Source organism: Pipistrellus hanaki (assembly GCF_964339955.1).
Source record: "Pipistrellus hanaki genome assembly, chromosome: 16".
NCBI classification, from domain to species: domain Eukaryota; kingdom Metazoa; phylum Chordata; class Mammalia; order Chiroptera; family Vespertilionidae; genus Pipistrellus; species Pipistrellus hanaki.
In genome coordinates, this window is record NC_140518.1 from 10820176 (window position 1) to 10847818 (window position 27643).

Below are 27643 nucleotides of genomic sequence, written 5' to 3' on the forward strand. Positions count from 1 at the left end.
CTTTGGGCCAGAGTTCCACCATTTCAGAAATCTGGTTTTTTTAAAAATTTTATTATTCTTTATTGTTAAAAGTATTTTGTAAGTCTCCTCCCCGCCCCCATTGACCTCTCCCCGGCTGCCCCCCCCCCCCATATTTCAGAAATCTTCAACAATGGTGACGTTTTATACATTCGAACGTGATCACCAGACACCCACAGGTAGAAAGCACAGAGCTGGAGATGTCTAATCCCTCGGGAAGGCAGAGAACCGGCCGAGGTGGTGGACAGAGGAAAAGAGAGGAGTTATGTTTAGAATGATTCCGGCTTGGGTTTTCTTGTATGTGTGCTTCTTTGTCACCAATTCTGTGGGCATTTCCTAAAAAAAGAGAATCTGACTGGGGTAACCACAACACCGGGCTTTGATGTGTTGGCGAGATTGCCTTTTAAAAAAAGAAGGGCGAGGGCTTCGGTCCCATGTCACAGCAGGACAGAACCCAGTTCCGTCTTCAAGTCCCTGCGGTCGGGCCTCGGGTTTTCCTTTGATTATTTTCCGTGGGCCTTACATCAAACCACTCCAAACCCGAGGGCAGCCGGCAGGAGGCTCCAGCCAGAGAGACGAGGTGCATGTGAGATGTTAGCCCGCCCCTGCGGGAGGCAGGATGGGAGGGCGTCCTCTCTGCAGAATGACTGGCTTCGGACATGCGTTCTCCCTGCCGGGCTCCGGCGTGGCCCGTGAGGGAGAGGCTCAGAGCCCTCCAGCTCCAGGAGCCGCTGGTGTCATCAGCCGCTGCGTGACGGCCGTAGACCCCTAAATAACCTCGTCCTCGGCGTTGCACCCCCTAGCCCATTCCTTGCTACGTCATGGCCCCCGGGGTGAAGTCCTTTCCACGGCTCACTGAGCTCTTGGTGCTACGGCTCCCGGGTCCCGCTCCAGGCACGCCTCCTTCCTTGCCCCCTCGCTACCCTCCGGCGACTTTAACAACATGCTTTGCGTTCCGGAGGGCGCTCCGCTCTCTCTTGCCTCTGGGCCTCTTGCTGCTCGTCCCTTTAGACTGCCTGGTCCCCACACCCTTCCCCTGGTCTGTGTTCTCTTCATCTCCACTTAAACATCACCTCATTGGGAAGCCCTCCTTGACTACCCCCAGAATTGGGCAGGGACCCCCCTGGCTGCTCCCGTAGTTCAGCCTGGCAGCCTTGTCTTCATGGGTGTGTACTCTTTGAAGCCTTATGTTTCCAGAGCCTGGCACATAGAAAATACTTGAACAGTATGAATTAAATGGTCAGCCATGTCTTCCCCAGACCCCCACCCCAGAGCATTGGTATTTTAACCAATGTCTTAAGAAAGCTGATGCCGCCCTCGCCGGTTTGGCTCAGTGGATAGCGTGTCGGCCTGTGGACTGAAAGGTCCTGGATTGGATTCCGGTCAAGGGCACATACCTCGGTTGCAGGCTCCTCCCCGGCCCAGGTCCTGGTCGGGGCTCGTGTAGGAGGCAACTAATCTATGTGTTTCTCTCGCATAGTATTTCTCTCTGTCTTCCCCTCTCTCTTCTGCTCTCTCTCTCTAAAAATCAATGGAAAAATATCCTCAGGTGAGGATTAAAAAAAGAGAGCTGATGAGAAAGGAGCAGCGCTAGCAATGGAAGAGGCTGAGAAGGCAGCCAGCCCAGAATCCCAAACCAGGGTGCATCCGAACCACCGACAGAGTTTTATAGGCCCAGCTCCCCAGGCCCTGGCTGCGCGCAGGAGCCAGGAAGCTGTTGTAAAACTCTCCTGGAGATTCGGAGGAAGACACTGGACTGATATTTGGGAACCAGTGATTTAGTCCAGCTTCCTCTTTTTACAGGCAGGAAGACTCGAGGCCAAGAGAGGTTAAGTGATGTACCCAAGTTGTGCAGCTTATAAGTAGCACAGCCTGTGTGTGTGTGTGTGTGTGTGTGTGTGTGTGTGCATCTTTCCAAGTCAATTCCAGCTGAGAAGCCTCAGCCAGTGAGGCAGGCCGAGATGCCAGGGGCAGGGGAGCCTTCGAGAAAAACTCCGGCTGCCCCAGGCAAGGGCAGCCCAGTCTCCCTGGCAGCCTCTGCTGCCTGTGGCCAGCTCTGCCTCCCCTCTCTGGGGCCTAACGTATCTCTCTCTCTAGAAGCACTCGTCACCTTCTGTTTCTCCTCAGACAAGAAGCGGGCGAAGGTCCCTGAACAGTCCACGCCCCCCATTCAGGAGGAACCTGAGCCCGTTAGCAATGTCCTGCAAGGAGATGACATTCTGGCCTTGGCCATTAAGACGGAAAACTTGAAGAAGGTGAGGGTGAAAGCCGGGGACCCCTTCCTGCCGAGCTTCCCTCGCCCAGCCCGTGTGTTCTAGAACATCAACCACGTCCACCCTCCCTGCCGCCGCCCTCCTCACAGGGCGTGGCTGACTCCGTGGAAAAACCCATCTGACAAATTCTTTTCACCCCTGCAGCTAAAGGAATGCGCTGTGTTTATCTGAGCATTCCTGAGATGCATATAGGACCACGGGGGAGCGAGAGAATGAGGTGTCTTGCTCCCCATGGAGCCAAGGGCGTTCATCCCCATTTCACCGATGGGAAAATGAGTTTAAGAGTCAAAGTCACAAACGGAGAAACCTGCTACTCCTTAACCCCATGCTTTACCTGAAAGAACCAGGCACTTCTCATGGGAACTGTCTGGATGCACAAAATGTTTTTGTTTGTTTTTTTAAAATCCAAACCATAAGATTTGTTTATTGATTTACTTTTATTTTTTTTAGAGAGAGACGAAGGGAGGGAGGGAGAGAGAGAGAGAGAGAGAGAGAGAGGGATCAATCGGTTGTTTCTCCATGTCCTGATGCGGATCGAACCTGACCTGGAATCGAACCCACAACCTTTAGGTGTACGGGACAACGCTCAACCAACTGAGCCACCCAGCCAGAGCATGAAATGTTATTTTTTCCCCCTCTCGAAGACATTATTAAGTCTCTCGTCTGTTGCAGAGGCGTTTTCCTCGACAGAGCATATGGACAGAGCTGGAGAAACAGATTTGCCAGCCCTCAGGAATTCCACAAAGGCTTCGGACAGAGGCGACGGGGGAGTGTCCCCTCCTCCAGATCTCAAGTGGAATTCTCCTCTGTTTTGTTTCTTTATAGCAACACATACCTCGCTTCATTGAAACAGCAGATAAATCTGACATCACCCAGAAATTTTTCATCCGTAAAGTCAAACCCAAGGATCTTGGGAGGAAGGTCTGCCACTTGGTAGCACATCCTGCCACTCCAGATGCCACCACGAGGCCCCTGGACTACTCCCGTATGTCCGACCCCGGCCCCGGCCCCGGCCCCGGCCCCGCTGGCCTCAGAATTCATGGGTCAGCCTGGAAAGAAAGCGGGGTCTCCATCAGAAAGGAGCCCCCGGGAATCACTGACAGTCACGGCTCACTATAGCCTCTCTCTCTTTCTCTCCCCCCACCCCCTCAGGTCCCCGTGACAGTTTTTATGGTGACCAGATCCTGCCCCACCACATCTTGGGGAGTCTCCACGACTTCAGGAGGATTGCAATTTCTCAAGGGAACATGGAGGTTCGTTTGCACAGAGCTGCCTGGAGGGGCCCAGTCACCCAAGTCCTTCCAGCCTCACCCCTGGCAGAGCCAGGCAGGCTGGGGTTACAGACAGTCTAGTCTCTGGGCCCCGGAGTCTGAAGTGACAGGTGACCCTCCCCCCAGAACAGCGACGCCCGCTTCAGCGAGCTTCAGCCCAAGTCAGGAAGTCACTCTAAGGACACAGAGGTGCCCTGGGGAACGCAAAGGCAATAGCGTGTCTGGCTGGGTTAGACTGAACCCACAAAGGCATCAGGGATCTGGGCCTGTGCCCCCCTAATTGCCTTCTGCTCCTCTGGGCACCGGCTCCGTTTTCCCTTCTCCAAAAACCGCCCGCTCCCCTCGGTCCACAGCTCCAGGGCCACACAAAGGGCCTGCGTGTCTCCGACCTTCCCACCATGCAGCACGCTCGCTGTCTCGGTTCCTGCGCTTCTCTGGCTCCAGACTAAGACTCTCATTGGTCAGGGGCTAGCCTGGGGCCATCTAAAAATGACCCCGTCCCCCTGCAGGGCAAGGTGTCTGTGAGCATCAGCGGGAGGACGGATCCAGGGAGGATTTGGAACGCAGCTCAGCACAGAGGGCCCCGTTCCGGGAGAGAGGAGACTGGCTGCGGTTTTCCCAGCCCCCTGGTCCTGGGACCCGTTTCTGGTCCCTCACAATCTCCGGGTCCTGAAGAGGAGGGATCCCCAGCAGAGGGGGCGCACAGCAGGGATTCAGGCCTAGAGAAGTCTCTGCTCGCCCAGCTTAGCGCCTCTCACCCATCCCCCCCCGCACCCCACACACACACCCCTTGTGCTTTGCAGCTGGCTGAGCTGATCCACACCCCACCCTGCCTGATGACCCTCACCCCAGTCGCAGAAGAGCCGAAGCAGGAAGCCCCCAAGGAGGAGAAGCCACCTCCTTGGGCCCCACCTGCTCAGCAGAACTTTATGAAAAACTGGCAGCGCAACCTGGCCCTGTGGAAGAGGCAGCAGGAGACCCTCAGCAGTGAGCAGAGAGGATGGGGGCCCCCTTGCCCACCCCCACCCCACCCCCACCCTGGCACCCAGGCCCTGCTGCTGGGCGTGCTCCCTCCCCGCGCCTGTCCAGTGATGGACTCGGGCTGAGCGGGTGGTGCCGTCCGCTCGCTCCCCGGCGTTTCTCACTCGGCGGGTCCTGAGATCAGTCCAGGGATGGGGCCCCGGTGCCGAGTGCTGGGCCCTGCTTGCTCCGATTCGGTGGAGGGGCTGCATCCTGGGCTCTTCTCTCCAGAACGGGTGAAGAAACCTGTCGGCGAGCTGCTGATGCACATCGGGGAGACCTACAGACAGATCCAGGAGGAACGGACGGTCATTGACCGCGTCTTGCCCACGCAGCACGACGGGAAGGTAAGGACAGAGTCCCCACACGCCCTGTGAGGAGGAGGGCTGGACGCTGGGACAGCTGCCTCGGCGTGCACAGCGGGGAGCGTGACAAATCTGTCCGTTGCAGAGCAGTGTTAAGCCCTCAAGGCCTTTAGTAAAATGACAGTATTGGTCCTGCTATTGGGCGTTCAGGGACTGGTCAGTTACGTGATTCAGCCGGTGGTGGTCAGTGATGATCAGTGATTGTCAGTGGTGGTCAGTGTGGTCAATGGTGGTTAGTGATTGTCAGTGGTGGTTAGTGATTGTCAGTGGTGGTTAGTGGTGGTCAGTGGTGGCCAGTGGTGGCCAGTGGTGGTCAGTGGTGGTGAATGTGAGGAGAAAACAGCCCGGGGCCTGAGTTATTAGAACAGTCCTAGTGTTCTCTCTTAAAGGCCGAGGCCCCAGCTTTTGGGTGACCCCCCGGGTACCCTGTTGTGTCTGGTGTGTGAGTGCAGTGTCCGCACCACCCACACTGTCTGGGGCCCCGGGAAAGGCTCTTGAGGGCATCCTGAGAACAAGAGCGTGCTTGCTTCTCTCCTGCAAACCCCCAGAGCGAGCATTTGTCGTCCGCGGTGCTCTTGTCTCCCAGCGCCCCCCTCCCCCTAGCCCCTCTCCAGGGTGTCCAGGTGATCTGACTTGTCTGCCCATCCTTGCCAGTGCTCTGAGGAGTCCAGTGGGTTCTGGAGTCGACTGGAATACTTGGGAGACGAAATGACGGGGCTGGTCATAACGAAGACAAAAAGCCAGCGCGGCCTCCTGGAGCCAATCACTCGCATCAGGAAGCCCTACTCCGTCCAGGAGGAGATGGGTGAGGAGTGGGTACCTGGGGGGAGGGGTGGCCCTGGTATGGGACCGACCGGGGACCAAGTCCCCTAACCCTCCGGAGGCCCAGTCCCCACTTCTATTAGACAGCGATAGATGGAAGAGGGAGCAGAGGGGAGGGAGATGGAGACCCATGGACCACTGGGGCACTGAGCACCTGGAATGTGTGGCGAGGCTGGTCTGAACGGGATCTAAGTGTGAACTGTGCACTGGTTTGTACTCGAAATATCTTATTAATAATTTCTACACTGATCACATGTTGAAATGGTAATGTTTTTGATGCATTGGGTTAAACTAAAACGAATTCCCCATTTCTTTCATTTTTCCAACCATCTGGGCAGTTTTAAATTATGCGCCTCCCAGCTGAGGTTTGCGAGCCATCTCTATGGGGTAGCGCTGCTTTAAAGGCTGCCAGGGCCAAGACCAGTTTGGCTCAGTGGATAGAGCGTCGGCCTGCGAACTAAAAAAAGGTCCCGGATTTGATTCCGGTCAAGGGCATGTACCTTGGTTGCGGGCACATCCCCAGTAGGGGTTGTGCAAGAGGCAGCTGGTCGATGATTCTCTCTCATCAGTGTTTCTAACTCTCTATCCCTCTCTCTTTCTCTCTGTAAAAAATCAATAACATATATTAAAAATAAAATAAAATAAAGGCTGCCAGGGCCCCTGCGGCCAGAGCAGGTCATTTGGCCTCTCTGGCCCCCCGTGTCCACATCTGTGAAGCACTGACGGGTGGTGAGGGTGAGAGGAAGCCTGGTGTGCGAGGAGAGGGTCTGGCCCCCTGCTAAGCACTCGGTAGAGGCAGCTGGTATTGTCTCCACGCGTTATCGTCCGAGGACGCGGTGGTCTGGAAGCTGATTCTGCGGGAGTCCTGTGTAGGGTGGCCAAGGCGCAGGAACGGGCAGGACTGGAGCCCAGGGAAGCCGTACCCCACCCCCCACCCCCGTTTCCCAGAAGTGGTGCTGGGATGGCTGTGTTCAGAGCTCTTGAGAGTGAGGGGAAGGGGCCGTGGCCGCGGCCCGGACTGAGAGTCCTCGGTCCAGGGTTGCTGGCCCGGAAGGACGCGCGGTACCGCTACACCTGGGACCGGAGCCTGTTCCTGATGGACCGGCGCGAGGAGCTGCAGCACCTCATGGCGAAGCTGGGCTTCAGCCAGCAGGTGGGCCCTGTCCCCGTGCCCCGCCCGAGGCCCCTCAGGGTGGCGCCCACCTCCAGCCGGCTCATCTTTCCTCGTTGGTCTCTCTGAGGACATCGATGGCCTGGAGGTGGTGGGCAGAGGGCAGCCGTTCTCAACGGTCATCGTGAAAGACTTTTTAGTGTTCGAACAGAGCCAGAGAAGTTCCTCTGGAGACTTAATCAACTCGTGAGTCGGCCCGGGCCCTGGGGGGAGAGGCTGGGGAGTGGAGTTTCCCCTTCCCCCCTCCATGCTGCCGCCCCCTCCTCTGGCCCATTCCAGCACCGGTGCTGGCTTCCCCATCTGCTCCCTCCTAGCAACCAGCTCCGAATGGGGACTTCCCAGGCATCCCTTCGCTGGGCAGGGGCGCTCCAGGCTGTGCACACTGTGTGTGTGTGTGTGTGTGTGTGTGTGTGTGTGTGTGAGAGAGAGAGAGAGAGAGAACCGACAGGAAGGGAGCCTGACCAGGCCGCGCTCCAGGGGAGCTGGTGGTGCTCCGTGGGAGGGCAGAGCTGGCAGCCACCGCTGGGGGCTCCGTGTGGCAAGGCGATGGCAGCTTCGGGGGGAAGACGCCATTGGTTTTCCTTACAGCAATTTTTCCTTACAGCGATTTATTCATGGACCACCCCGAGGAGGCCCCCATGCCTGTTCTTGGCCCCTCTCTGCTGTTCTGCGGGAAGCCGGCCTGCTGGATCCGAGGCAGTAACCCCCATGACAAGGTACGCTGCCTTCGCCCTCGCCCTCGCCCTTGGGTGCAGTCTCAAGGTGACTGACCGTCGCAAGGAGCCTGCTGCTTCCTGCTCTGGTTTTTACCTGGCCTTGCATTCGGCGTGTCTGAAAACGGCAACAGCAATGCTAGCGCGACCCAGAATAAAGTCACAAGGCCGGAAGGAGAGAGAGTCACAAGCCACCCCCTTTGTACCCAGTCCCCCCAAAAATGTGTGTAAGCAAACTTCTCCTACTGGGCGTGGCTTTGAGAAGGGCCTGCAATATTCTTGGGATGCTAAGGAGCAAAAATGTGCATCAGGTATAAGATCCGTTTGGTTTTCTCCTCTTCCTGAGAGGAGACAGCCGCTGTCGGGGTCTGACCCCCCTCTGCCTGAGAGCAGCCAGGCCCTGGAGGCCCCGGGACCGGGGGGCGTTCCGTGCCAAGACCCGGAAAAGGCCCTGGCACTCCGGCCTGAGCACATCCTCCCGGGCCAGGGCCCCCCTCCAAGGCACGCCTCACGCCTCCGCCGCCTCCCCCCGCAGAAGCAGGTTGGCATTGCCGTCCGCCTGACCTTCGAAACCGTAGAGCGGCAGAAGGCGTCCTCGGAGCTGACCGTGGTCAACAACGGCACCGTGGCCATTTGGTATGACTGGCGGCGGCAGTCCCAGCCGGACGCCTTCCGAGACCTGAAGAGAAACAGGACGCAGCAGTTTTACTTCAACAACCGGGAAGGTACCTAGGAGGCACACCCTGATGTCCAGACACTGACGTCTAGCGAGCGCCCAGTTCCTGAACGGTCAAGCCCCTCTTCCCTGCCTCCTCCCCTCCATGTCCTCCGTGACGCATGTCATCTCCTGAACTGTTCGTGTCTGCTGGGGGCAGGGAGGTGGGCCCCGGGGGAGCGGGAGCATTCTAGGGGTTCAGGTACATTGCACAGACCCGAGGCTGGGATGAGTCCCCCAGCCCAGGAGAGCCCTCCTTCCCGGGCAGACCGCAGTGAGCAGACCGCAGTGAGCTCGTTTCCATGTATCCCCAGAGGCTTTAGGGCTCCGCTAACCCCAGGCGCGCAGGCGTGGGGCTCCGTGAGCTCCTTCTCGGTGCAAACCTCTGTCCCTGCCCCCGCAGGGGTGATTCTGCCCGGAGAAACGAAAACCTTCACCTTCTTCTTCAAGTCTGATCACGCTGGCATCTTCAGGGAATTCTGGGAGTTTGTCACTCACCCCACCCTGTTAGGGGGTGCTGTCCTGCAGGTCAATCTCCACGCGGTCTCCCTGGCCCAGGACATTTATAGGGATGATAGGATCTTACTGGAGGTAAGGAAGGGAGCCGAGACCTGGGCCCCGTGTGGGCATCAGGGAGGTCGCTCTGGCATCCTTCCTGGCCCCTGCCAGCAGGGGTCTTGTTTCTCACGGCTGGTCTTGCTCAGCCACCTCCCAGGACTTTATGAGGTCAGAGGTGGGTGGGCAGGCCAGGGCGGGGCAGTTTTGAGCCCCACCCTGCCTGGCTCCCACCGCCAGGAAGAGATGAGGCTGGGCTTCCAGAGGAAGTACTTGAGCACAAACGCATGGAGCGACCCTGCACCCGGGTACTGTATCTGTTCACTGCCGTTGGGTACCCTCCAGTGGAGTCGCCTTTAACTGGCAAGACTTCAAAACCACAGAGGGCAGTTTAACCAGGGGGCCGGCCCCTGGGAGCGCGCGGGAGGTGGGGACTGGGCGTCTGCTGGGCCCCCACCGGTCCCTCGCCCGGCCGCCTGGCCTCGCCCTCTGTGTGCTTTTCTGCTCACCGTGGTCCCCAAACGCGAGCCAGCTGCTTCGGCCGAGGCTCAGCCCGCGGCGATGAGAGATGATTTTGAGACGTGCGACATCTGTTTCATGTGCTAATCCAGGACCGGCCTCTCCCCTGGGGTGACCCTGTCTCTGAGATACTGACTGTGTGGCCAAGTCACATGCTCGGCAAGGCCAGAACCGTGCTGCCCCTGGCCCTGGCCTTCCCAATCTCTGGGAAATGCTTGGGACCTCCTGGCCCCGCGAGGAGGCAACTTCATGGAACCAGTTCCTCCTCGGGATTCTTCCAGCCTCTTTTAGGGAGCAGGGAAGACCCAGGGAGTTCTGAGTCTGGGAATAGTGTGTGTGTGTGTGTGTGTGTGTGTGTGTGAGAGAGAGAGAGAGAGAGAGAGAGAGAGAGAGAGAGAGAGACAAAGAGAGAGAGAGAGAGAGAGAGAGAGAGAGAGAGACAAAGAGAGAGAATGGCAGGAACTCAACCCCTAGGAAGGCACGGAGCCCTGAGGGCCCCTGCTCCCCTCCGGGTGCAGCATGGGTCCGAAGGCCTGAGCTGTCCTCTCCTGCCACCTTTCCTTCCCCAGAAGGAGCTGGCTTCCCACGAGGCGGTCACCATCGCGCAGAGCGTGCTGCACGAGCTGCTGGGCGGCGTCCTGACCCCCGAGCGTGTGCCGTCGCCCGTGGACGCCTATCTCACGGAGGAGGACTTGTTCTACCACAGGAACCCCCAGGTACAGCCCAGCCCTGGCCCCCGCCCCGTGGGGGGAACAGCAAACCCTCCGACGCGCCAGGACCTCTTCTGAGCGTCTTCCAGGAGTAGCTCACTTCACTTCCCGGCAGCCCTGTGAGACCGGCACTGCTTTTTTCTTAAAAAACGGCAACAAAAACCTTTATAGTTGAGAGGATTACAGATGTCCCCTGACCCCCCTCACCATTGCCCCAGTCCACCCAGTCCCTGTCCCGCCCCAGGCCTTTACCGCCCTGTTGTCTGTGCTCCAGGTAAGGCATATGTGCACGTAAGATCCTTAGCTCATCTCTTCCCGCCCTCCACCCTCCCTTCCCTCTGAGGTTGGTCAGTCCGTTCCCTGTTCCCATGGAGATGGCCACACGCTACCTGGGGGAACTGTGGCCGAGGGAGGTTAAGTAATTTGCCCAAGGTCATGTGGCTCCTAAGTGGATGCTTGGTGAGAACAGTTTCACCAACTCCTTTGTTCAAACCCAATGTTACTTGGATGCTCACACGCAAACAAACAAACAAACAAACAAATGCTTGAAGTTGGAGATGCTCAGGTTGAAGGGGACGTGGGGTTATCCTCTGGCCAGAGCCACTCCTGCTGGTCCCTTCCCTGCCTCCTCCATCAGTGCTCTTCAGGGATGGGGAAACGGGCCCAGGTCCAAGGGTTCTGGGTCCATCACCCCCCCCCTCGCCCCCCCCTCCCCCGCCTCCCTGTCACATGTCTTCCCTTGCCTCCGCTGCAGCTGCATTACCAGCACCCAGTGGTGCAGAACCTGCACAGGCTGTGGTACCAGTACATGGTCCTGCCCTACAAGGCCGAGGAAGGCGGGCTGAGCGACGAGGAGCACATGGCGCCCCGGGCCTGGGTGGCCAGGTCCCAGTCGGGCCATTTGGACAAGATGGCGGGGCAGGCGGACTCTTCGGCGTACCCGAAGGGCCCGACCGCGGAGCCCCAGCAGGAGAACGCATACTTCAAGGAATCCCAAGATGCTTTCAGGCCCCAGAGGGTCAGGCTGGGGCCCAAGGTGTCTCCTCGGAAGAGCATCATGGAGGAGATCCTGGTGGAGGGCAGCCGGGACAGCAGCAAGAGCCCCTGGGAGCAGGCGAGCCTTCCGCTGCCCGAGTGGGACCTCTGCCTGGAGGACTTCAGGGAGGTGTGGCTCTGGCCCCCAAGGCGTGGGTGGAGAAAACAGCCCTGGGAATGCGGGGTGAGGGAGGGCCCGGAGGTGCCTCTTGCCCCCGTGGGCCAAGAAAGAGCCGTCTCTGGGGCCATCTCTCTCTGTCTCAGATGGCTAGGCCCCTGTGGTGCCGAAGGGGGGGATGGGGTGGGGGCGCCCGCTGTGATCCTGGCAAACCTTGCAAAAGGGGTTCGTGGGAGCAGGTTTCTGAAGGAGGAGGTCCCAGGCTCCCACACAAGGCACCCCAGACAGGTCGCCCATGGCTGCATCGCCTCCCGCACACCTGTCCTCACAACGTGGCGCCCATCACCAGAGGACACAGGGACCCTTGGTTTCCTGGGCACCAGGGTTGCTCATGGTGCCCGTGACCCCGCCAGGCAGCGATGATTCTCCCCGAGGAGAACCAGCGAGAAGATGTCCTCATCAGGCTCAACAAAGCGGCCCTGGAGCTGTGCCAGGGGCAGAGGCCGCTGCAGTCTGACTTCCTGTACCAGATGTGGTAGGTGCCCCACCAGGCCCGCCAGCCTCCCCTCCTCCCCTCCGTGGCATCGGGCCAGGGTGCTCGGCAGGCGGTCCCAGCACGCCAGGGTGCGGAGCTCCCCTGAGCTCAGGTCCCCGAAAGATGCCGCCACCGTCCATGCTCGGCACCCGCCGCAGCCGCCCTGCAGCCACCGGCGGCTCCCTGCGGGGCCGTCACAGCAGAGGACGCACCGGACCTTCATTTCTTCCTCATCCTTTGTTCCTTCTCCACGAGCAGAGGGAGGAACGAGGGCGAGGAGCCAGAGGGCGGTGAGAGGAGGGGCGTGTTCCGCGGAAAGCCTCACTTCTCGGTGACCGGCCTCCCTGTCCCCCGTTTGGAACTTGTGTGGAGAGGCTGGGGGGAGGGGTTTTGGCGAGGCCCTCAGACCACATCCCTGCAGCTGGGAATCTCGCCCAAGGTCCAGCCATAGTTTCCAACGCTTGCCCGGGCGCTGGTGAGGATGCTGGCCGGACGGGGGCATGGCATGTCCCCGGCAGCTCCTGGCACCAGCGTCTCTGCAGGTTCCAGGGCAAAGGGTGATGGCTTGTCTCCAGTGTGTCTTGTCTTCTAGTTTTCAGCTGTGGCGGGACCTGATTGACAGCCTGGTGAGCCACTCCCTGTGGCTGAGGGCTGTGCTGGGCCTGCCTGAGAAGGAGACCACCTATGTGGACCTGCCGGAAGAGCAAGGTCAGACTCGGCGCCTCCTGCCAGGCACGCAGTCTTCCCCGCCCCCTCACCGCCGCCGTGCACACCCTCTGGGGGACCTCTGTTGACCCATGGAGTAGGCCCCTGCTACTCTTTTATCTGTTGCCAAGGTTTGGAATCCGGAAGGGACCTTAGTACCACCTGGGTCCACGTTCCCCCGTTTTGCAGATAGGATCTCAGGAGGATTGAAGGGTTTGCCTGTGCCATACAGGGGGGAGTGGCAGAGCTGGGACTAGAAGCAGGCTCCTTGCCCCTGCCCCACAGTCCCGTCCCACAGGGCCATCCACCCGCCCCTCAACCCGGGGCTCTGCTCCTCGTCCGTGGGAATCCTCTCAGGGCTGCTGAGAGCACTCGGCTTTTCCTGACTCCCGCCCCTGGGCACAGCGAGCCCACCGCCCACACCGTCTTCCCCTCGCCTCCCTCAGGACAAAAACCGCCCTCCGTCATAGAGACGAAGGTGGCTCCCAGCAGAGCTGGGAAGGAGGACCGGAAGGCGACAGCCCTGGAGAGGAAGCAGCAGGGACTCAAAGATAAAGAAGAGAAAAAAGCCAAGCTGCTAGGCAAAGAGGCATGCTCTGGGGCGGGGCCGGGCCTGGGCGGGGCTGGGGTGACGTGGGAATCTCCAGGTGAGCTGTGCTGAGAGGGCCCCGGACCGCCCTCAGGAGCTAGCGAAGGCCATGCGTGCCTCCTCTCTCCAAGCAGGACCGTTTGAACAGCAAGAAGCTAAAGGCAAGGGACGACAAGAAACTTGCGAAATCTTCAAGTCGGGACAGGCTTTACGTGGAAGACGCTGTCCCCGACATCACTGTCACCTCTCAGGAGCCCATCGACCCCCTGGTCATGGAGAAATACACCCAGAGGATGCACATGGAGGTGAGGGCACAGCCCCGGGCTCAGCCCTCCTCTCCCTCACACCTGTGCTGCGCGCTTCCCTCCGCCCCCTCCTCCAACCCGTTCATCCTACAAATGGTAAGTGCCTCCTGCATCCACGGTGGACACAGCGCTGCCCTTGTGAGGGGCATCATCCTCTGTGTGAATAAGGAACATCTGGTATGGCGATGAGCCCTAAGAGAGAAACGGACCAGAGCCGGGGGGGGATGACGAAGGTGGGGAGGGAGGGTCATTGGAAAGGTGACAACGAACAGACTTGAAGGGAGGTGGGGTGGCCCTGTGGACCCCTGAGGAGCAGTGCCCTAGGGAGAGGAAGCAACAAATGCCAGGGGAGGAAGGAGCCAGGAGGACAGAGGACAGAGGGGCCACCAAGAGGGGCCAGGTCATGCGGGGCTTTGTAGGCTGTGTGAGGACTGAGCGAAACGAGAGACCAGACGGGGATTTGAACAGAAGAGTGACGCGGTCTGACTTTGGGAGGCAGACCCAGTGCGTCCGAGGGCATCCCGGCCGGCGTGTCCCTGCGGGGAACACCATGCGGAGAGGATTTCCAGTGAGCATCAGGGCTTTGAAACACCAGAGAGACTTCACGGCAACACATCCTTAAGCAGCAGGTCCTGAGAAACTCATCGTGTGTTGCGCTGGGTTCGCAGTTCCGGTTACTGTTTGTTTCGGGGGCGGGGGGGTTCCACAAAGCCACGTTCAATCTGCCCGTCTAAAGGCGAGGCTTTGTCTTCCTCCGGGGTGGACAGCTGGGTGGCTGGGATTCCATCTGCACTGTGGGGACACCCTGGACCTCATTTGATCAGAAGCTCCATCTGCTGCTGGCGACATCCCTGAGACGTCTGAAGGCCGATGGGGGCGAGTTATCTTAGGTCTCCGAGGACCCGTGCGGTGGACTCCCTCAGCTTTCTGAAATCAAGAGTCATCTTGCTGAGGCGTGTGTGTGGTCCAGCCCCACTCAGGGAACAGTTCTGGAAGCATTTCAGGCTGTGGGCCTGTGATCTTACAGGAAGGACAGTTGGCGCCTGTGAGGCCAGAGTAGGATAGGGCCAACCCAAGGGAGTAAACGGGCACTGATCCCTGGACCCCAAGAATTGCCCCTTTCACCATACTGGGCCCCAATGTCCCCCTATGTGCCAGGGCCCAGACTGGTTTGAAAAATGCACCGATTTGCAGAAACGGAAGTTCTGCAGACATTCTCACCGCTCTGGTCTTGTCCCCTCTCTAGCTGTTGTCCGTGTGGAGTGAGCACGCCCACCCTCAGGGCACAGGGGGTGCTCCCTCGTGGAGGTGTTTCCCACAGAGCAAGCCGTTGCCTGTGACGTTTGTCCTGTTCTTCCAGGTCTATGGGCTGCTGGACGCCATGGTGACGAACCTCATGGTTCTGGCCGATGAGCTCAACCCCCAAAGGGATGCTGAGGAGCATGTGCGTCCTTGCACTTGACACATACGCCTGAGCAGCCTTCCGGGCGACTGGTTACCAAGCAAATCAATAAAGAACCTTTCAGTTCCTACCACTTCCACCAGGCTTCCTGTCTTGAATGCTGCCTCTTGATGAGATCAGCTCCTGGCCCAGGTCCTCCCAGGTCCCATCTGCCGTCAGGTCTACCCCAACCCATCCTGCCTCAGTTCCTGGAGTCGTCCAGCAGGCAGAGAGAGAGAAACGCACCTGGGGAGGTGGGGTGTGGGAGGCTGAACCTCGAGCAGGTTGGTAGCAGGACGAGGGATGGAGCGGAGGGGAGGACAGAGAGCATCACCCCTCCCAGTGCCTGCCCCCGGCCTTCCTCGCCCCACACGTTTGGGGTAGTGCTTCCCGGAGCCAGGTCTTCCCCAAGTGACATCACCAAGTATGACAACGGCTGAGACTAGGAGAACTAGACGCCCTGGGTCCTAGTTTCAGCTGCGGCCAGGGGCCCTGCCCCGGTGTCTGAGGTCATGCCCACCACACTCTTCACTAGAGGCTGGATCCCTCTGTCCCCAGCCAGAGGTTACTGCTCTGGATTTCAGCGTGTGGTCCTACCGGGAGGAAAGCTGGCACCTGCTGGAGCCTCTGGCCTCCTTGAGCCACTTTTCTGCCTTGAAACCAACCTCCGGGCTTTACCCTCCTCGCTCAGGGAAGTGTGCGGTGGGCGAGCTGGCTCTCGGGAAGAAAGGTGCTGCTGGCTCGGGCTCAGGGCCGTCCTTGGCCAGGCTGCCTGTGTGGAGTGGGCACCAGGCTCCCCCGGTTTGAAAAACGATGTTGCGCTGAAGCCAGTTTGGCTCAGTGGATGGAGTGTTGGCCTGCGGACTGAAGGGTCCTGGGTTCGATTCCGGTCAGGGGCATGTACCTTGGTTGCGGGCATATCCCCAGTGGGGGGGTGTGTGTGTGTGTGTGTGTGCAGGAGGCAGCTGGTCGATGTTTCTCTCTCATCGATGTTTCTCACTATCTCTCTCCCTTCCTCTCTGTAGAAAATCAATGAACTATATAAAAAGGAAATTAAAAAGAAAAACGATGATGCTCACGGTGGGCTTGTTGCCTGAAGTGCCCACGGAGCAGAGGTGGGAGTGGGAGACCCAGGGGGCGGCTTCAGTTCCCCTACCCCCGCTTGGTTTTGCATTTGGCGCTGAAGGACCTCGTGGGCCTCGGGCCTCGAGCATCCTTCCGTTGAGGCAGAGGAGGAGGTTCGGAGAGAGCAGAACACTTCCTATAGTCGAGGCAGAGAAGGGGCTGTGCCTAGAGTCCCGGTGCCCCTATCAGCATGGCCAAGAGGGCCAGCGGGGGAGCCACAGAGGGCATTAACTACAAAGACGCCAGCCCCGGGGAAAGGTCCTTCTGAGGAGGGGCCGGGATTGGGGCCCCCTGGCCTCTCCTGTTGAGAAGGCAGGGGAAGGGTTAACTCGCTGCAGGGTGGGAGTGGGCCGGGGGCACCAGCTCTCCATCAGCACCTCCCGCACTGGAGCAGGCAAGCCTCCCGCCTCCCACCCCCTCGGAAGGTGCTGCCGCCTGGCCAGCAGGAAGGGGTTAACCCGCCTGCGCTGCCTCCTGTGTCCTGTTACTGCTGAGGCAGACCTGCCTGGCCAGCCCAGCAACTTTCCTCCCGAGTGCTGCCTGCGGCCGGCCGGCGGGTGCCCAGGAGGCCAGCGGACCAGGGGCAGAGCTCAGCCCATTCTGGGACCCTGCCGCGCCCCCTGCCCTTCCGAGGGGTCTGCGCCTCCTGGGAGAGGGTGGGGCTCCGGGACGAGGGTCCGTGGTGGATGGCTCTGGGGGCGCCCCTGAAGCCATTCAGTCCCCCTGCCCTGCAGCTCGGAGGGTCACTGCAGAGGCTGCCTGTGGTCCCGGGGCGGGGACCCGCGGAGCCGGCACCAGAGGTAAGCGGCCCCTCCCTGGCAACGGGGTGCCCTCATGGGAGGCTCAGGGCTTAGTCTCCTTCCCAGGTTGTGGGAAAGGGGTGAGGAGGGCAGGGCGGTGGAGTGGACCTCTAGTGGCTCTCCTGCCTGCAGCCCCTCCCTCCCTGCTGCCCCCAGGAAGGAGGCTGGGCGGGGGAGGGGAGGGGGGTGGGCGGTGTGTGTGAGGAGAGGCCTTGCGCCCCATCCTGGGACTAGCATCTTTGGTGGCATTCCCCAGAGATTCCTGCTCCTCTCCACCAACCCCTTCTCCTCAGCCCCGATGCACCTTCAGGCTCAGGGCATCCTCTACCCAACTCCAGTGCCCCCAGGACCTAAGCTTAGAGCCAGAGGGCACTCCCTGTCCCTCCAGCAGCAAGAGTTAGGGCACTGCCACTCCCCCCTCTGCGCCCGCTGGAGCCGATGGGGGCAGGGGCCAGAGTCTGCCTGAGCAGAGGAGGGAGGGGGTGTGCCCTGGTGGGGCACCCACAGACTTTGGAAAAACTCTAGACTTCTGGGTTCTTTCCATCTCCCCGAACCCTCACTCTGGGGATGCCACCGGCTCCCCAGTCCTGACAGGTCCCCCAGTCCTCTGGGCCTTGGGAACAGCAGCCCCCTCCCCACTATAACATTCTCCTTGGGACCCTACTATAGGTGACACCTGCCCCCTACCCCACGCTGGTCCCACCCCCTGCTGGCCCTTGGTGCCCCCTGACCCCCGCCTAGTGGATTTCTCCCTCCTCCCCTGCCCTCCTGCCCTCTCCCCCGTCTCTGAATTGGCCTCTCAGGCCCGGCCTTCTCAGTGTCCTTCCCTCCACCTGACAGGGTCTGGCTCAAGGTCACTGCAGTAATTCCATACCGGGCTGCCCGGCCGCCACTGCCGCCGCCGCTGCCGCCTTATCGGCTGCTGGGTTTCTGTTTCACTCCCTTTTATTTCTGGGCATATTGTGTTCGATAAAACTCTTTGCTTGTAACACCGCTGGCAGCGCTCCCGGCCGCTCCCTCCCGCGTTCCTTCCTCTCCTCCGCCCTCCCCTCCGCGCTCCCGGAGCCTCACCCTGCCCCCTTCTTCCTCCCTACCTGGCTGCCTCCGGCCTGCAGGTGTTTCCAGCCCTCCCTCCCCCCAGCTCGGGCAGAGAGGGCTCCTCCGTGCCCACCTCCCCGGAGAAAAGCCCAGGCAGGGCTGCAGGGCCCACCCCGAGGGCCCCTCCCACCACCCCAGGCGGAGCTCCCACTGGAGCCAGGATGCCTGACTGGTTCTGCTGGTTTCAGCGGCCAGCTCCGGGAGGGGCACGCTCTCAGGGCGGGCTCTGGGGCACAATTATTTCTCATCTTGGCTCTTGCCACCTGCCAGCCCACCGGGTAGAGAGGTAAAGACGGGTCTGAGTCACCAGTGAGGGGGAGGGCGGGAGTTAAACAAGTGCTGGACGGCGGCATCCCCTCAGAAGGCCGGCGGACAGAAAGACAGCGGACAGAGGTAGGCAGTGCTTCCGGGGGGCGCTCCCCATCCCTCCCGGTCCCCCCGTGGGACCCCGGCGTTTGGGCGAAGCTCTCCCAGGCCCCTGGGCCCTGGAGAAAACTACGGAGGCCTGCGGGCCCCTTTGAAAGGAGCCCAGTGCTGGCAGGTCTGGGTGGAGGGAGAACTGAATTTAGGGGTGAAGCAGGGTGGGGTGGGGAGTGTAGAACAAACTCCTTCTGACTCCTGCTGAGTCCCAAGGCAGAGCTGAGAGGTGCAGCTCTGTGGGTGCTGGTATCGGTGGGGGTTCATTGGTGAAGTGGAGGCTCTGCAGGTCCAGGCAGCGTGTGTGTGTGTGTGTGTGTGTGTGTGTGTGTGTGCCCATGCCCGTGTGTATACACACGTACAGAGTATGGTGATGGCAGGAGGACTCTGGTTTGGGTTTCTGGCAGGGCCGTGGGAGAACATTTGTCTGACTTGGGCCTGGGCTTGCTCTCAGCACATGGCCTGGCCCCATGGCTGCGTGGAGGGCATAGGGTGGCCCTGATCCCCCTGCGGCTGGGGTATCAGAGTTCTGCCCTGGGCCCTGGGCCTTGGGGTTCTGGGGAGCTCAGACTGGCCTTGACCTCAGAGAGCTTCCTTTCTGGCTGAGAAGGTGGGGCGGAGACAGTGGAGCAATCCTCTGAGTTAATTACGAGAGTGGTGACACTGACAGTAAACACTGGAGTAGACTTCTGGAGGCCTCAGTGCCGGTGCAGCTGCCACCCACATTGCTGTGTGGCTGTGGGCAGGCCACGGCCCCACTCTGGCCTCCGTGCTCTTGTGTGCACAGTGTGGGTGGCGGCGGCTAAACCCTTTGAGAGGCAGCCTCTCCCAATGCTCCTTCCGCCCTCAGTGGCCTGGCTCATGAGGGCCCGGCTCACGGTATTCCCTCTGAGCCGCCCCTCCCACACGCACACCTTGCTGGCTCCCTCTTCCTCTCCTTGGCTTCAGATCTCTGGTCTCAGCTAACGTCACCTCCTCTGGGGAGTCTCCCCTGATTTCCCTGTGCTCCTCTGCACTCCCACGCTGGGCTGTGACTGTCTGTAGCCTCTCCATTGGGCTTAGGTGCACCAGGACTAGAGCCCTGTGTCTGGCTCCGAAGGCCCCAGGAAAGAGTATTAAATGAACCCAGCTACAAAATTAACAGTAGGAGGAGAGAAGAGTGAGGACGGAGAAGTTGGGAAGGATGGGTCTTAAGCTAGATCCTGGCAGAAAGGGGAAGAGGGACCCAAGCAGAAGCTGGGCGAGTAGGCATTCCTGGGGGGTCATTGTCACGTCCCCCAGGAAGGGTAAGGACTGGGGTGTGTCTGCCGGGCTTTGTCCTAACTCCCCACTTATGAGCTCTGTGATCTTGGACAAGTCAATTAATTCGCTGGAAGCCTCATTTCTCCCCTCTGCGAATGGAGATAATAATAATAATAGCATCTTGTAGTGTGGGGGTGAAGAGAAATGTGCATGCAAAGCTAGAAGTGCCTGCTAAATCATAACTAAAATAAGATACATGCCCTAACCTGTTTGGCTCAGTGGATAGAGCGTCGGCCTGCGGACTCAAGGGTCCCAAGTTCGGTTCCGGTCAAGGGCATGTGCCTTGGTTGTGGGGATTGTGCAGGAGGCAGCTGATGGATCTTTCTCTCTCATCAGTGTTTCTAACTCTCCCTCTCCCTTCCTCTCTGTAAAAAAAAAAAAAAAAAAAAAAAAAATCAATAAAGTATTGGAAAAAAAAAAAACATAACAAATGCCCGCTGAAGGCTGTTCCTGGCCGCGGGGTCACCCTGCACAGGCCCTCAGGGGGTGACTGCGCGGCCAGTGGGGCGGGCCACCGCCCATGAGCTGCCAACCCTCTCTTCTTCCTCAGACCCATGTGGAACCCAAGGACGCAGCCGCCCTGCTGAGCGCACGGCGGCCCCTCCCCGGAAACCGTGACCTCGCGACGGCGGTGGCCATCGGCCCTCCACCCCCGGCTGGGGCGGGGGGCGCCCCTCTCCACGTCCCCAGCCATGACGACCTCGGCGCTGCGGCGCCAGGTGAAGAACATCGTGCACAACTACTCGGAGGCGGAGATCAAGGTGCGCGAGGCCACCAGCAATGACCCCTGGGGCCCGCCCAGCTCGCTCATGTCCGAGATCGCCGACCTGACCTTCAACACGGTGGCCTTCGCCGAGGTCATGGGCATGCTGTGGCGGCGGCTCAACGACAGCGGCAAGAACTGGCGGCACGTGTACAAGGCGCTGACACTGCTGGACTACCTGCTGAAGACGGGCTCGGAGCGGGTGGCCCACCAGTGCCGGGAGAACCTCTTCACCATCCAGACGCTGAAGGACTTCCAGTACATCGACCGCGACGGCAAGGACCAGGGCGTGAACGTGCGCGAGAAGGTCAAGCAGGTGATGGCGCTGCTCAAGGACGAGGAGCGCCTGCGGCAGGAGCGGACCCACGCCCTCAAGACCAAGGAGCGCATGGCGCTGGAGGGCATGGCCCTGGGCAGCGGGCAGCTGGGCTTCAGCCGCCGCCAGGGCGAGGACTTCGGCCGCGCCCGGGGCTCCCCGTCCTCCTACAATTGTGAGTGGGCCTTGGGTGCACGGCTGGGGACAGAAAGGTGTCTGAGTTCCCGTCCTGGCTCTAGGACGGCAGAGGGAGGTCGTGAGGATTTGGTGAGATTGGGAGAGTCGAGTGTGAGGCCAAATGCATTGCAAATAGTACATGCTCAGCAAGCCAGGGTAGACAGTAACATCGGTATGCATTTGTTATTGTTGCTGGCTCACTGTCTGGTAGGACAGGTGTGGGGTCCGGTAGCATCCCTCCCCCGGCCCCTTCCAGGCTGTGCGGTCTGGACAACCAGCTCTCTGAACCTCAGCGACCTCGTCCATCAAATAGGGGTCATCTTAGCTACCTTAATTGTTGGATTCGAGAATGAATGAGACCAGGCCCAGGAAAGCCCTCAGCCCTTCACCCAGACACATGGCACCCCGTGCTCCATCGGTGGCATTCCCCATCACCCCCACCCCCCAACTCAAGGGCCCTGTCCTTGAAAATGGGGGTGGCCGATGCGCGGCTCCTGACCCTCCTCTGCCTCCTGGTGGGGGCTTCCCTGGTCTGAGATTTACTCAGAGTGGCCCTCCTTCCATAAAGCCCCCGGCTCTGTGCTGTGGCTCTGACAGCTGTGACCTTGGTTGGAGCATCTCACCCGCCCACCGCACTTGACCTCAGGCTGGATGGGGCCCAACTGGATGAGTCGGGGTTCAAGTCTTGCTGCAGGACTCTGACCTCCTGGGGGAGGGTCAGAGCTGCTGGGGGTCTGCAGAGGAGGAACTGGAATCTTTATGGGCTGGGTAGGAAACCTTCCAGAAAGGGCCAAGCACACGGCCTGGCCCCCTGGGGCCCTGGGATGCCTGCTCTTCTCTCCCCCCCATGTCCCTCTCTGAGCCTTCCTCTCTGGAGGGAAAGGGGTGTGGGAGCCCACGGGCACCTGTGTGGTCACAGAAGCCATGACGGTCATTGCAGCTTCCTCCTCATCCCCCCGCTACACCTCAGACCTGGAGCAGGCGCGGCCCCAGACGTCGGGAGAAGAGGAGCTGCAGCTGCAGTTGGCTCTGGCCATGAGCCGCGAGGAGGCGGAGAAGGTGAGGCCCTTCCCGGGCAGCCCAGAGGGCCCCACAGCTGGGCTGAGGGTGGCACGGGGAGGGAGCTGGAGGAGGAAGGAGAGGTGCCTGCATCCCCACACCCTGGCTCTTGGGCTACCCTACTCTGGGCCCCAAAGCACTCGTCCTGCTCCCAAGGACAGTGTGGGGCCCGTCTGTCCCTGGGATTGTCCCTGCAGGGCCACCGTCCAGCTCCCAGTCCCCTCTGGCTGGGCCTGGAAAGGATAGTGAGTGTGTCATGGGCTGGGAGTAAGTGAGTGTGGTACAGGCCTGCGGCCGCCTCATAGAGAGGGAGGGGTGTGTTTGCGGACTCACACATCCCAGGAGACACACAGATATGCTACCACCACCACTACCCCCGCCATCAGCTACCCTTTGGGGGGCAGGGACGGCCCTCATGCCCCCTTCCTCTCTGCCGTCACCTCTGTGGGCCCAGGTAGACCAGGCAGGAGCAGGGCCCGCGGAGACTCAGGGGACCCAGGAGAAAAGGACTGAGCTTTCTCCACGTGGGGAAGGCCACACCACATTGCCGCCCGGGGTGGGCGTCTCTCTCCATCCCCAGCCTTGGGCGGAGCTACGTCGCCTTTGGGCCCAGGAGTGGGAGGGCTGGGCCAAGTTCACCTCCTTCTTCCTCCCTGGCAGCCAGTCCCCCCAACCTCCCTCAGGGACGAGGACCTGCAGCTGCAGCTGGCCCTTCGCCTGAGCCGGCAGGAGCACCAGAAGGTAGTGGCGGAGCCTCCTGTGCTGGTGCCGGTGCTGGTGGAGGTGCTTAGGGGCACTAACCAGGCTCTCCCGCTTCACCTGGTGGTCCCGCGGTGCTAACCTCTCAGCTGCCTCCCATCCTGCACTTTTCTCCACGCAGCTCAGGTCCCCTCACGTCCAGCCCGGGCTGCCCGCGCCCTCCTCACTCCTTCTGTGCCTTCTGCAGGAGGTGCGGTCCTGGCGGGCAGAGGCCTCCCCCATGGCCAATGGCGCTGGGGCTGCAGCCCGCCGTGGGAGGGAAAGAGAGCCCGAGAGAGAAGAGGAGAAGGAGGAAGAGAAGCTGAAAGCCAGCCAGGTAGGGAGGATGCTGGGGTGCGTGGGCTGGCAAGAGCCTGGGAGATAAACTGAGTTCATATCTGCCAAGAGTACAGAACCGTGCTGGGCAGACAGTAAGCACTACCTAAGTGTTTATTCAGTGAAATGGGGGCGGAGGGGGTGCCGCAGTCCCGGGTCAGGTCCCATACTGCATAGGCTGGTGACCAAGCTGTTGGCAAAGGGATGCAAAGAACCCTGACCAGAGACCCCGTGAGCTGGGTTCTGGATTCGTTGCCACCTTATGGCTGGGGCACGTCGTTGTCCTGGCCTCAGTTTCCCCCTCTATATAGTGGGCTTGTTGGATAGTTCCAGCTCTGACAGGCTGGGATGATGTGAGGTGTGGATCAAGGCTGGGGGTGGACTCAGGCATACGGGCTCAGGGGCATGTTTTTCAAGAGGAGGAAGTGGGTGCTGCTGGAGACAAGGCCACCCTCCGAAGCTGTCCACGCTGCCCCCGGGGTGTGTCTGCCCCTTTTCTGCTGCTCTGCATGCTCACTGTGGCCAGTTACTCTCGGACACTTGCGGGGGGGGGGGGGGGGTAAGCTAGTCATGTGACCAGTCCTACCATTGATGGGCTGAGGAGCAAGCAGAACAGTTGAGGAAAGGTCAGGCAGGCCTGGGTTCTAGCCCAGCTCTGTCTCTCCCTGGCTGTGTGACTTCAGGCAGATTGTTCCCTCTCTCTGGGACTCAGCCAGCTCATCTGTGAAATGGGCACAGCACCACCTCCTGTGCCTATTGCACAAGGTTGTTGGGAAAGCCAGGCACCAAACGGATGAGGGAACGAACCGAGCAGCACTGCGCAGGGCCGAGGGGTCATTGCTAGGTGTTTATGGAACGGATGGAGAGGAGGAGCTGGAGTCAGAAAGGCAGGTCGGGCCTGCCCTCCTGTGGGCCCGCCCTCCTCTGAGCCACGGCTGCCTCTCCTCTCCACAGTCCTCCATCCTGGACTTGGCGGACATCTTCGCGCCCACCCCTGCCCCGCCTTCCACACACTGCTCCGCCGACCCATGGGACATCCCAGGTAGGCATGCGGGCTGGCCCCAGAGAGCCCCTTCCTTCCTGGGACCCCCTTTCCCACAGCTGAGGGCCCCGGGGCCAGCCACCCCTGTCTCTGAGCCTCAGCTTCCTCTCTGGCATGGTGTCATAGCAAGGAAGGGGGAACACATCAGAAGAACCCAGATCCCGGGACATGATCTCAGAAACGTGCTCTTGTTGCCCGTGACCTTCCTGTCCCAGCCAGTCCCTGACTGGGATGTGGCCTGAGCTGCCCCCGAGTCCAGGCGCCTGGGATAGCTTACTAGATTTGGGCTCCAGCTTGCTGGGTGGTTCTGAGTCAGCACCCCGCATCTATGAAATGGATCCCTCAGCCTCGAAACTTGGAACGGGTAACCGGGAAGGCCCAGGGGGAGCCTGGGATCACGTCTGTGCTGTTCCCATTTCAGGTCTCAGGTCCAACCCAGAGCCCAGCGGCTCCTCCTGGGGGCCTTCGGCGGACCCCTGGTCTCCGGCCCCCGCGGGAAGCGTCCTGTCCCGCAGCCAGCCCTGGGACCTGCCCCCCACGCTGTCCTCCTCTGAGCCCTGGGGCCGGACCCCAGTGCTGCCTGCTGGAGCCCCCACTACCGACCCCTGGACACAGAACTCCTCCCCCAGCAAGCCCCCCAACACTGGGGCTGACCCCTGGGGGGCCTTGGTGGAAGCGCCCAGCACACCTGGTAAGTGAAGGGCCGGAGGGCACGGGTGAGGGGCTGGAGGACGTCTGGGTCCCCTGCTCTCCAGGGCCACGCACGGGGCAGCAGGTCCTGTCCGAGGAGGGGTGATTGCCTGGAAAGAGGTCAGTCTAGTGCCTGTTCCTTTTGCCAACCCATCTCATCTCCCTTTCCCTTCTGGGCTAGCTCTAGGTGGCACCTCGGCCTTTGACCCATTTGCCAAACCTCCAGGATCCACAGAGACCAAGGAGGGGCTGGAGGGTGCCCAGGCCCCGCCCTCGGGGAAACCCAGCAGTCCCCTGGGTAAGCAGGAGGCGGGTGTGTGTGTGTGTGTGTGTGTGTGTGTGTGTGTGACACAGCTCTGGGGACTGAGGGGCCTGCCCAGAGCTGGCCGCTGCCCTCTCCCTCCTGCAGAGTGAGCAGCCCCTCTCCCGGCCCTTTGCATTCCAGAGCTGGACCTGTTTGGAGACCCCATCCCCAGTTCCAAGCAGAATGGCACCAACGAGCCAGATGCCTTTGACCTGGGCAGCGTGGGGGAAGCCCTCACCCAGCCCAGCAAGGAGGCCCGAGCTCGCACACCGGAGTCCTTCCTGGGCCCCTCAGCCTCCTCGTTGGTCAACCTTGACTCCTTAGTCAAGACACCCCAGGCTGCAAAGACCCGGAACCCCTTCCTGACAGGTACAGCACCCCTGCGCCCCTCCTTTCGGAGCCCAGCCCTTGCCCTGGAATCTCACTCTTCTTCCTTATTTCTAAAACCCTAGATCTTGTCCCCCTCCTATTTTAGGGCTGTGCCCCAAGCCCACCCCAATCCTCCCCTTCCCCTCTCCTTCTGCAGATCTCAGCGCTCCATCCCCCACCAACCCGTTTGGTGCAGGCGAGCCCGGCAGGCCCACCCTGAACCAGATGCGCACCGGGTCGCCGGCGCTAGGCCTGGCGGCCGGCAGGCCCTTGGGGGCGCCCTTGAGCTCCATGACCTACAGCACCTCCCTGCCGCTCCCCCTCAGCAGCGTGCCAGCTGGGGTGACCCTCCCCGCCTCCGTCAGCGTCTTCCCGCGGGCCGGGGCCTTCACGCCGCCGCCCGCCAGCCTGCCGCCGCCGCTGCTGCCCGCGTTGGACTCTGCAGGGCCGCTCCTCCCGGTCCCCGCCCCGCAGACCGGCACCAACCCCTTCCTCTGAGCACCGGACCGCCGACCTGCTCCCCAGATTTTGGGGCTAGGCTAGGATCTGCTGGGGAAGCCCGACCGGCCGAGACTCCGCCCCGAGGCCAGGGCACCCCGGAGGTCCTGGGAGGCCCTGGAGCTGGAGACTGAAGACTGCTCAGGCCGAGACCACGTCCCTGCAATAAAGACTGGACCCCAGGGTCTCGGCTCTCACCACGCGGACTCTCTGCGGGATGCGGCGGCCGGGTCTGGACCACACCGCACATCCCCGGCTGCTGTGGGAATCGCTCCGCAACGTGGGGCTCAAACAGCTCCCCCGCCCCGCACAGCCCCCTCCGCCTGGCACGTTGGCTCCCAGATGGAGCTCCCTCAGCGCTCCCTCACTGGATCGTCTTCATTCATTGGTCACACACAGGCGTTGGGGTGATGGAATAGCCAGGAACCCATGTATTACACACCCACGTGCTAAGCACTTTAGACAGGTTACTTCCTTTAATTCCCGCCACCGCCCTCTGGAGTAGGTAACGTGACTCCCCTTCAGAACTGGCTCCGTGACTCGTGGGGCCCAGCCCAAAAGGGAAGCGCAGGGCCCCTTGCTCAGCACTGGATTAAGAATGTCAAAATTCGGACAGCAGAGCATTAAGCCAAGTGCAAAACCCATTTTATAGAGGAGGAGACTGAGGCTCAATGTCAGGATGCTAGCACAGAGCGGGGCTGGGACTCCGCATCAGAGAGTTTGGCTCCACTGGCTTGGAGGTCCCAGGCCGCACAGCGGGTTTAATTGGCAAACATTGACCGACTGTCGCAAACCAAGTGCTGGCTTGACTGTGAAGAAACCACGAAGCATCACACCAAGCCCACAGCCTCCCTGAGCTCCGAACCCAGCGGGGGGCAGGCGAGCCAGGTACAGGGGCCCCCAGCTCCTGGGTTTCACCGAGTCACCTTCAATCTGGCGCTCCCCCCCCCCTCCCCCCTTTCCCAGGGCTGGCAATGAACTCCATCTCAGCCATGCAGACAGAGCCTGAGGCTTATGTGGGATCTGGGAAACCAAGGCGGGGGGTGAGGTGGGGGGTGTTACCTCATCCTGGGGAGCACCCTGGTCACCCTCCCTCCTTTTCTACTCAATGCTCTCTAACCACTGGACCACCAGGCACTGATGCGTCCTTAGTGCTCAGGGCCTGGCCCTGCAGGCCACCTGCTGCCAGCCCCACCCCCCTTTGGGGGGGGGGAGGCAGGGAGAAAATAGCCTTCCACTGGCCGGAAACGCCAAAGCTGGGGTTTCGGGAGCCACGCAGTGCTGCTCTCCTCCCGAAGGCCAGGTGGGGGAAGGCGCCGTGTTCTGTGGAGTCCCACCCTGGCTGTGACAGGCAGCCTGGACAAGAGCACCTACGTAGGAGTCAGACTGACAGGAGTTCAAAGCTCCGCTCCGAGATTTGCACACAGTGACACTAAAACACCATAATCACTCGGTAATAAGTGGTTATGCTCCTTGGCCTCGAGTAAAGTGCGTAACCTCTCTGCCTCTGCCTCCGTTTCCTTGTCACATCGGAACAAGAGTTCCTTCCTAATGAGGTCGCTAGGTGGCTCCTCCCAGGCCGCTGTCCATGTGGCCCAGGGTTCACCCTCTTCAGAGACTAACCAGGCAGATTAACCTGCCATCCCCCTCATTCCTGGTTTGCCAGGCAGTGCGAATCCAGCCCCCATCTGTCTTGTGCCTCCTCCGCTCCCCCCCCCACACACACACA

General features: G+C 60.7%; 2 protein-coding genes across 5 annotated transcripts in view; both read left to right on the top strand.

Moving 5' to 3' along the window:
- The window catches only part of MYCBPAP (MYCBP associated protein), a 19166-nt gene extending 4181 nt beyond the window's left edge, over positions 1-14985 (top strand). For both annotated transcript variants that reach the window (XM_084863152.1, XM_084863151.1), the window contains exons 2-19: positions 2146-2273; positions 3117-3276; positions 3444-3544; positions 4366-4549; positions 4814-4929; positions 5602-5752; positions 6807-6922; positions 7011-7126; positions 7545-7656; positions 8189-8378; positions 8772-8959; positions 10012-10158; positions 10907-11317; positions 11719-11840; positions 12433-12548; positions 12992-13134; positions 13269-13439; positions 14800-14985. In XM_084863152.1, the coding sequence (XP_084719278.1) occupies positions 2146-2273; positions 3117-3276; positions 3444-3544; positions 4366-4549; positions 4814-4929; positions 5602-5752; positions 6807-6922; positions 7011-7126; positions 7545-7656; positions 8189-8378; positions 8772-8959; positions 10012-10158; positions 10907-11317; positions 11719-11840; positions 12433-12548; positions 12992-13134; positions 13269-13439; positions 14800-14901 (2774 nt within the window). In that variant the 3' untranslated portion in view covers positions 14902-14985. The remainder of the gene's footprint in view (positions 1-2145; positions 2274-3116; positions 3277-3443; positions 3545-4365; positions 4550-4813; positions 4930-5601; positions 5753-6806; positions 6923-7010; positions 7127-7544; positions 7657-8188; positions 8379-8771; positions 8960-10011; positions 10159-10906; positions 11318-11718; positions 11841-12432; positions 12549-12991; positions 13135-13268; positions 13440-14799) is intronic.
- Positions 14986-16585: 1600 nt separating this feature from the next.
- Positions 16586-27418, top strand: EPN3 (epsin 3). 3 transcript variants are annotated; one of them, XM_084863342.1, is made up of 10 exons: positions 18015-18296; positions 20173-20876; positions 21819-21937; positions 22598-22678; positions 22884-23012; positions 23966-24053; positions 24475-24744; positions 24925-25041; positions 25189-25416; positions 25574-27418. In XM_084863342.1, exons 2-10 carry the CDS (start codon positions 20315-20317, stop codon positions 25912-25914), a joined length of 1935 nt encoding a protein of 644 aa, XP_084719468.1. In that variant the 5' UTR covers positions 18015-18296; positions 20173-20314; the 3' UTR covers positions 25915-27418. The 3 variants fall into 3 exon arrangements, with proteins under 3 accessions (XP_084719470.1, XP_084719468.1, XP_084719469.1); XM_084863343.1 differs by having other exon boundaries at positions 21849-21937; XM_084863344.1 differs by lacking the exons at positions 18015-18296; positions 22598-22678 and adding an exon at positions 16586-16805.
- Positions 27419-27643: the final 225 nt, after the last annotated feature.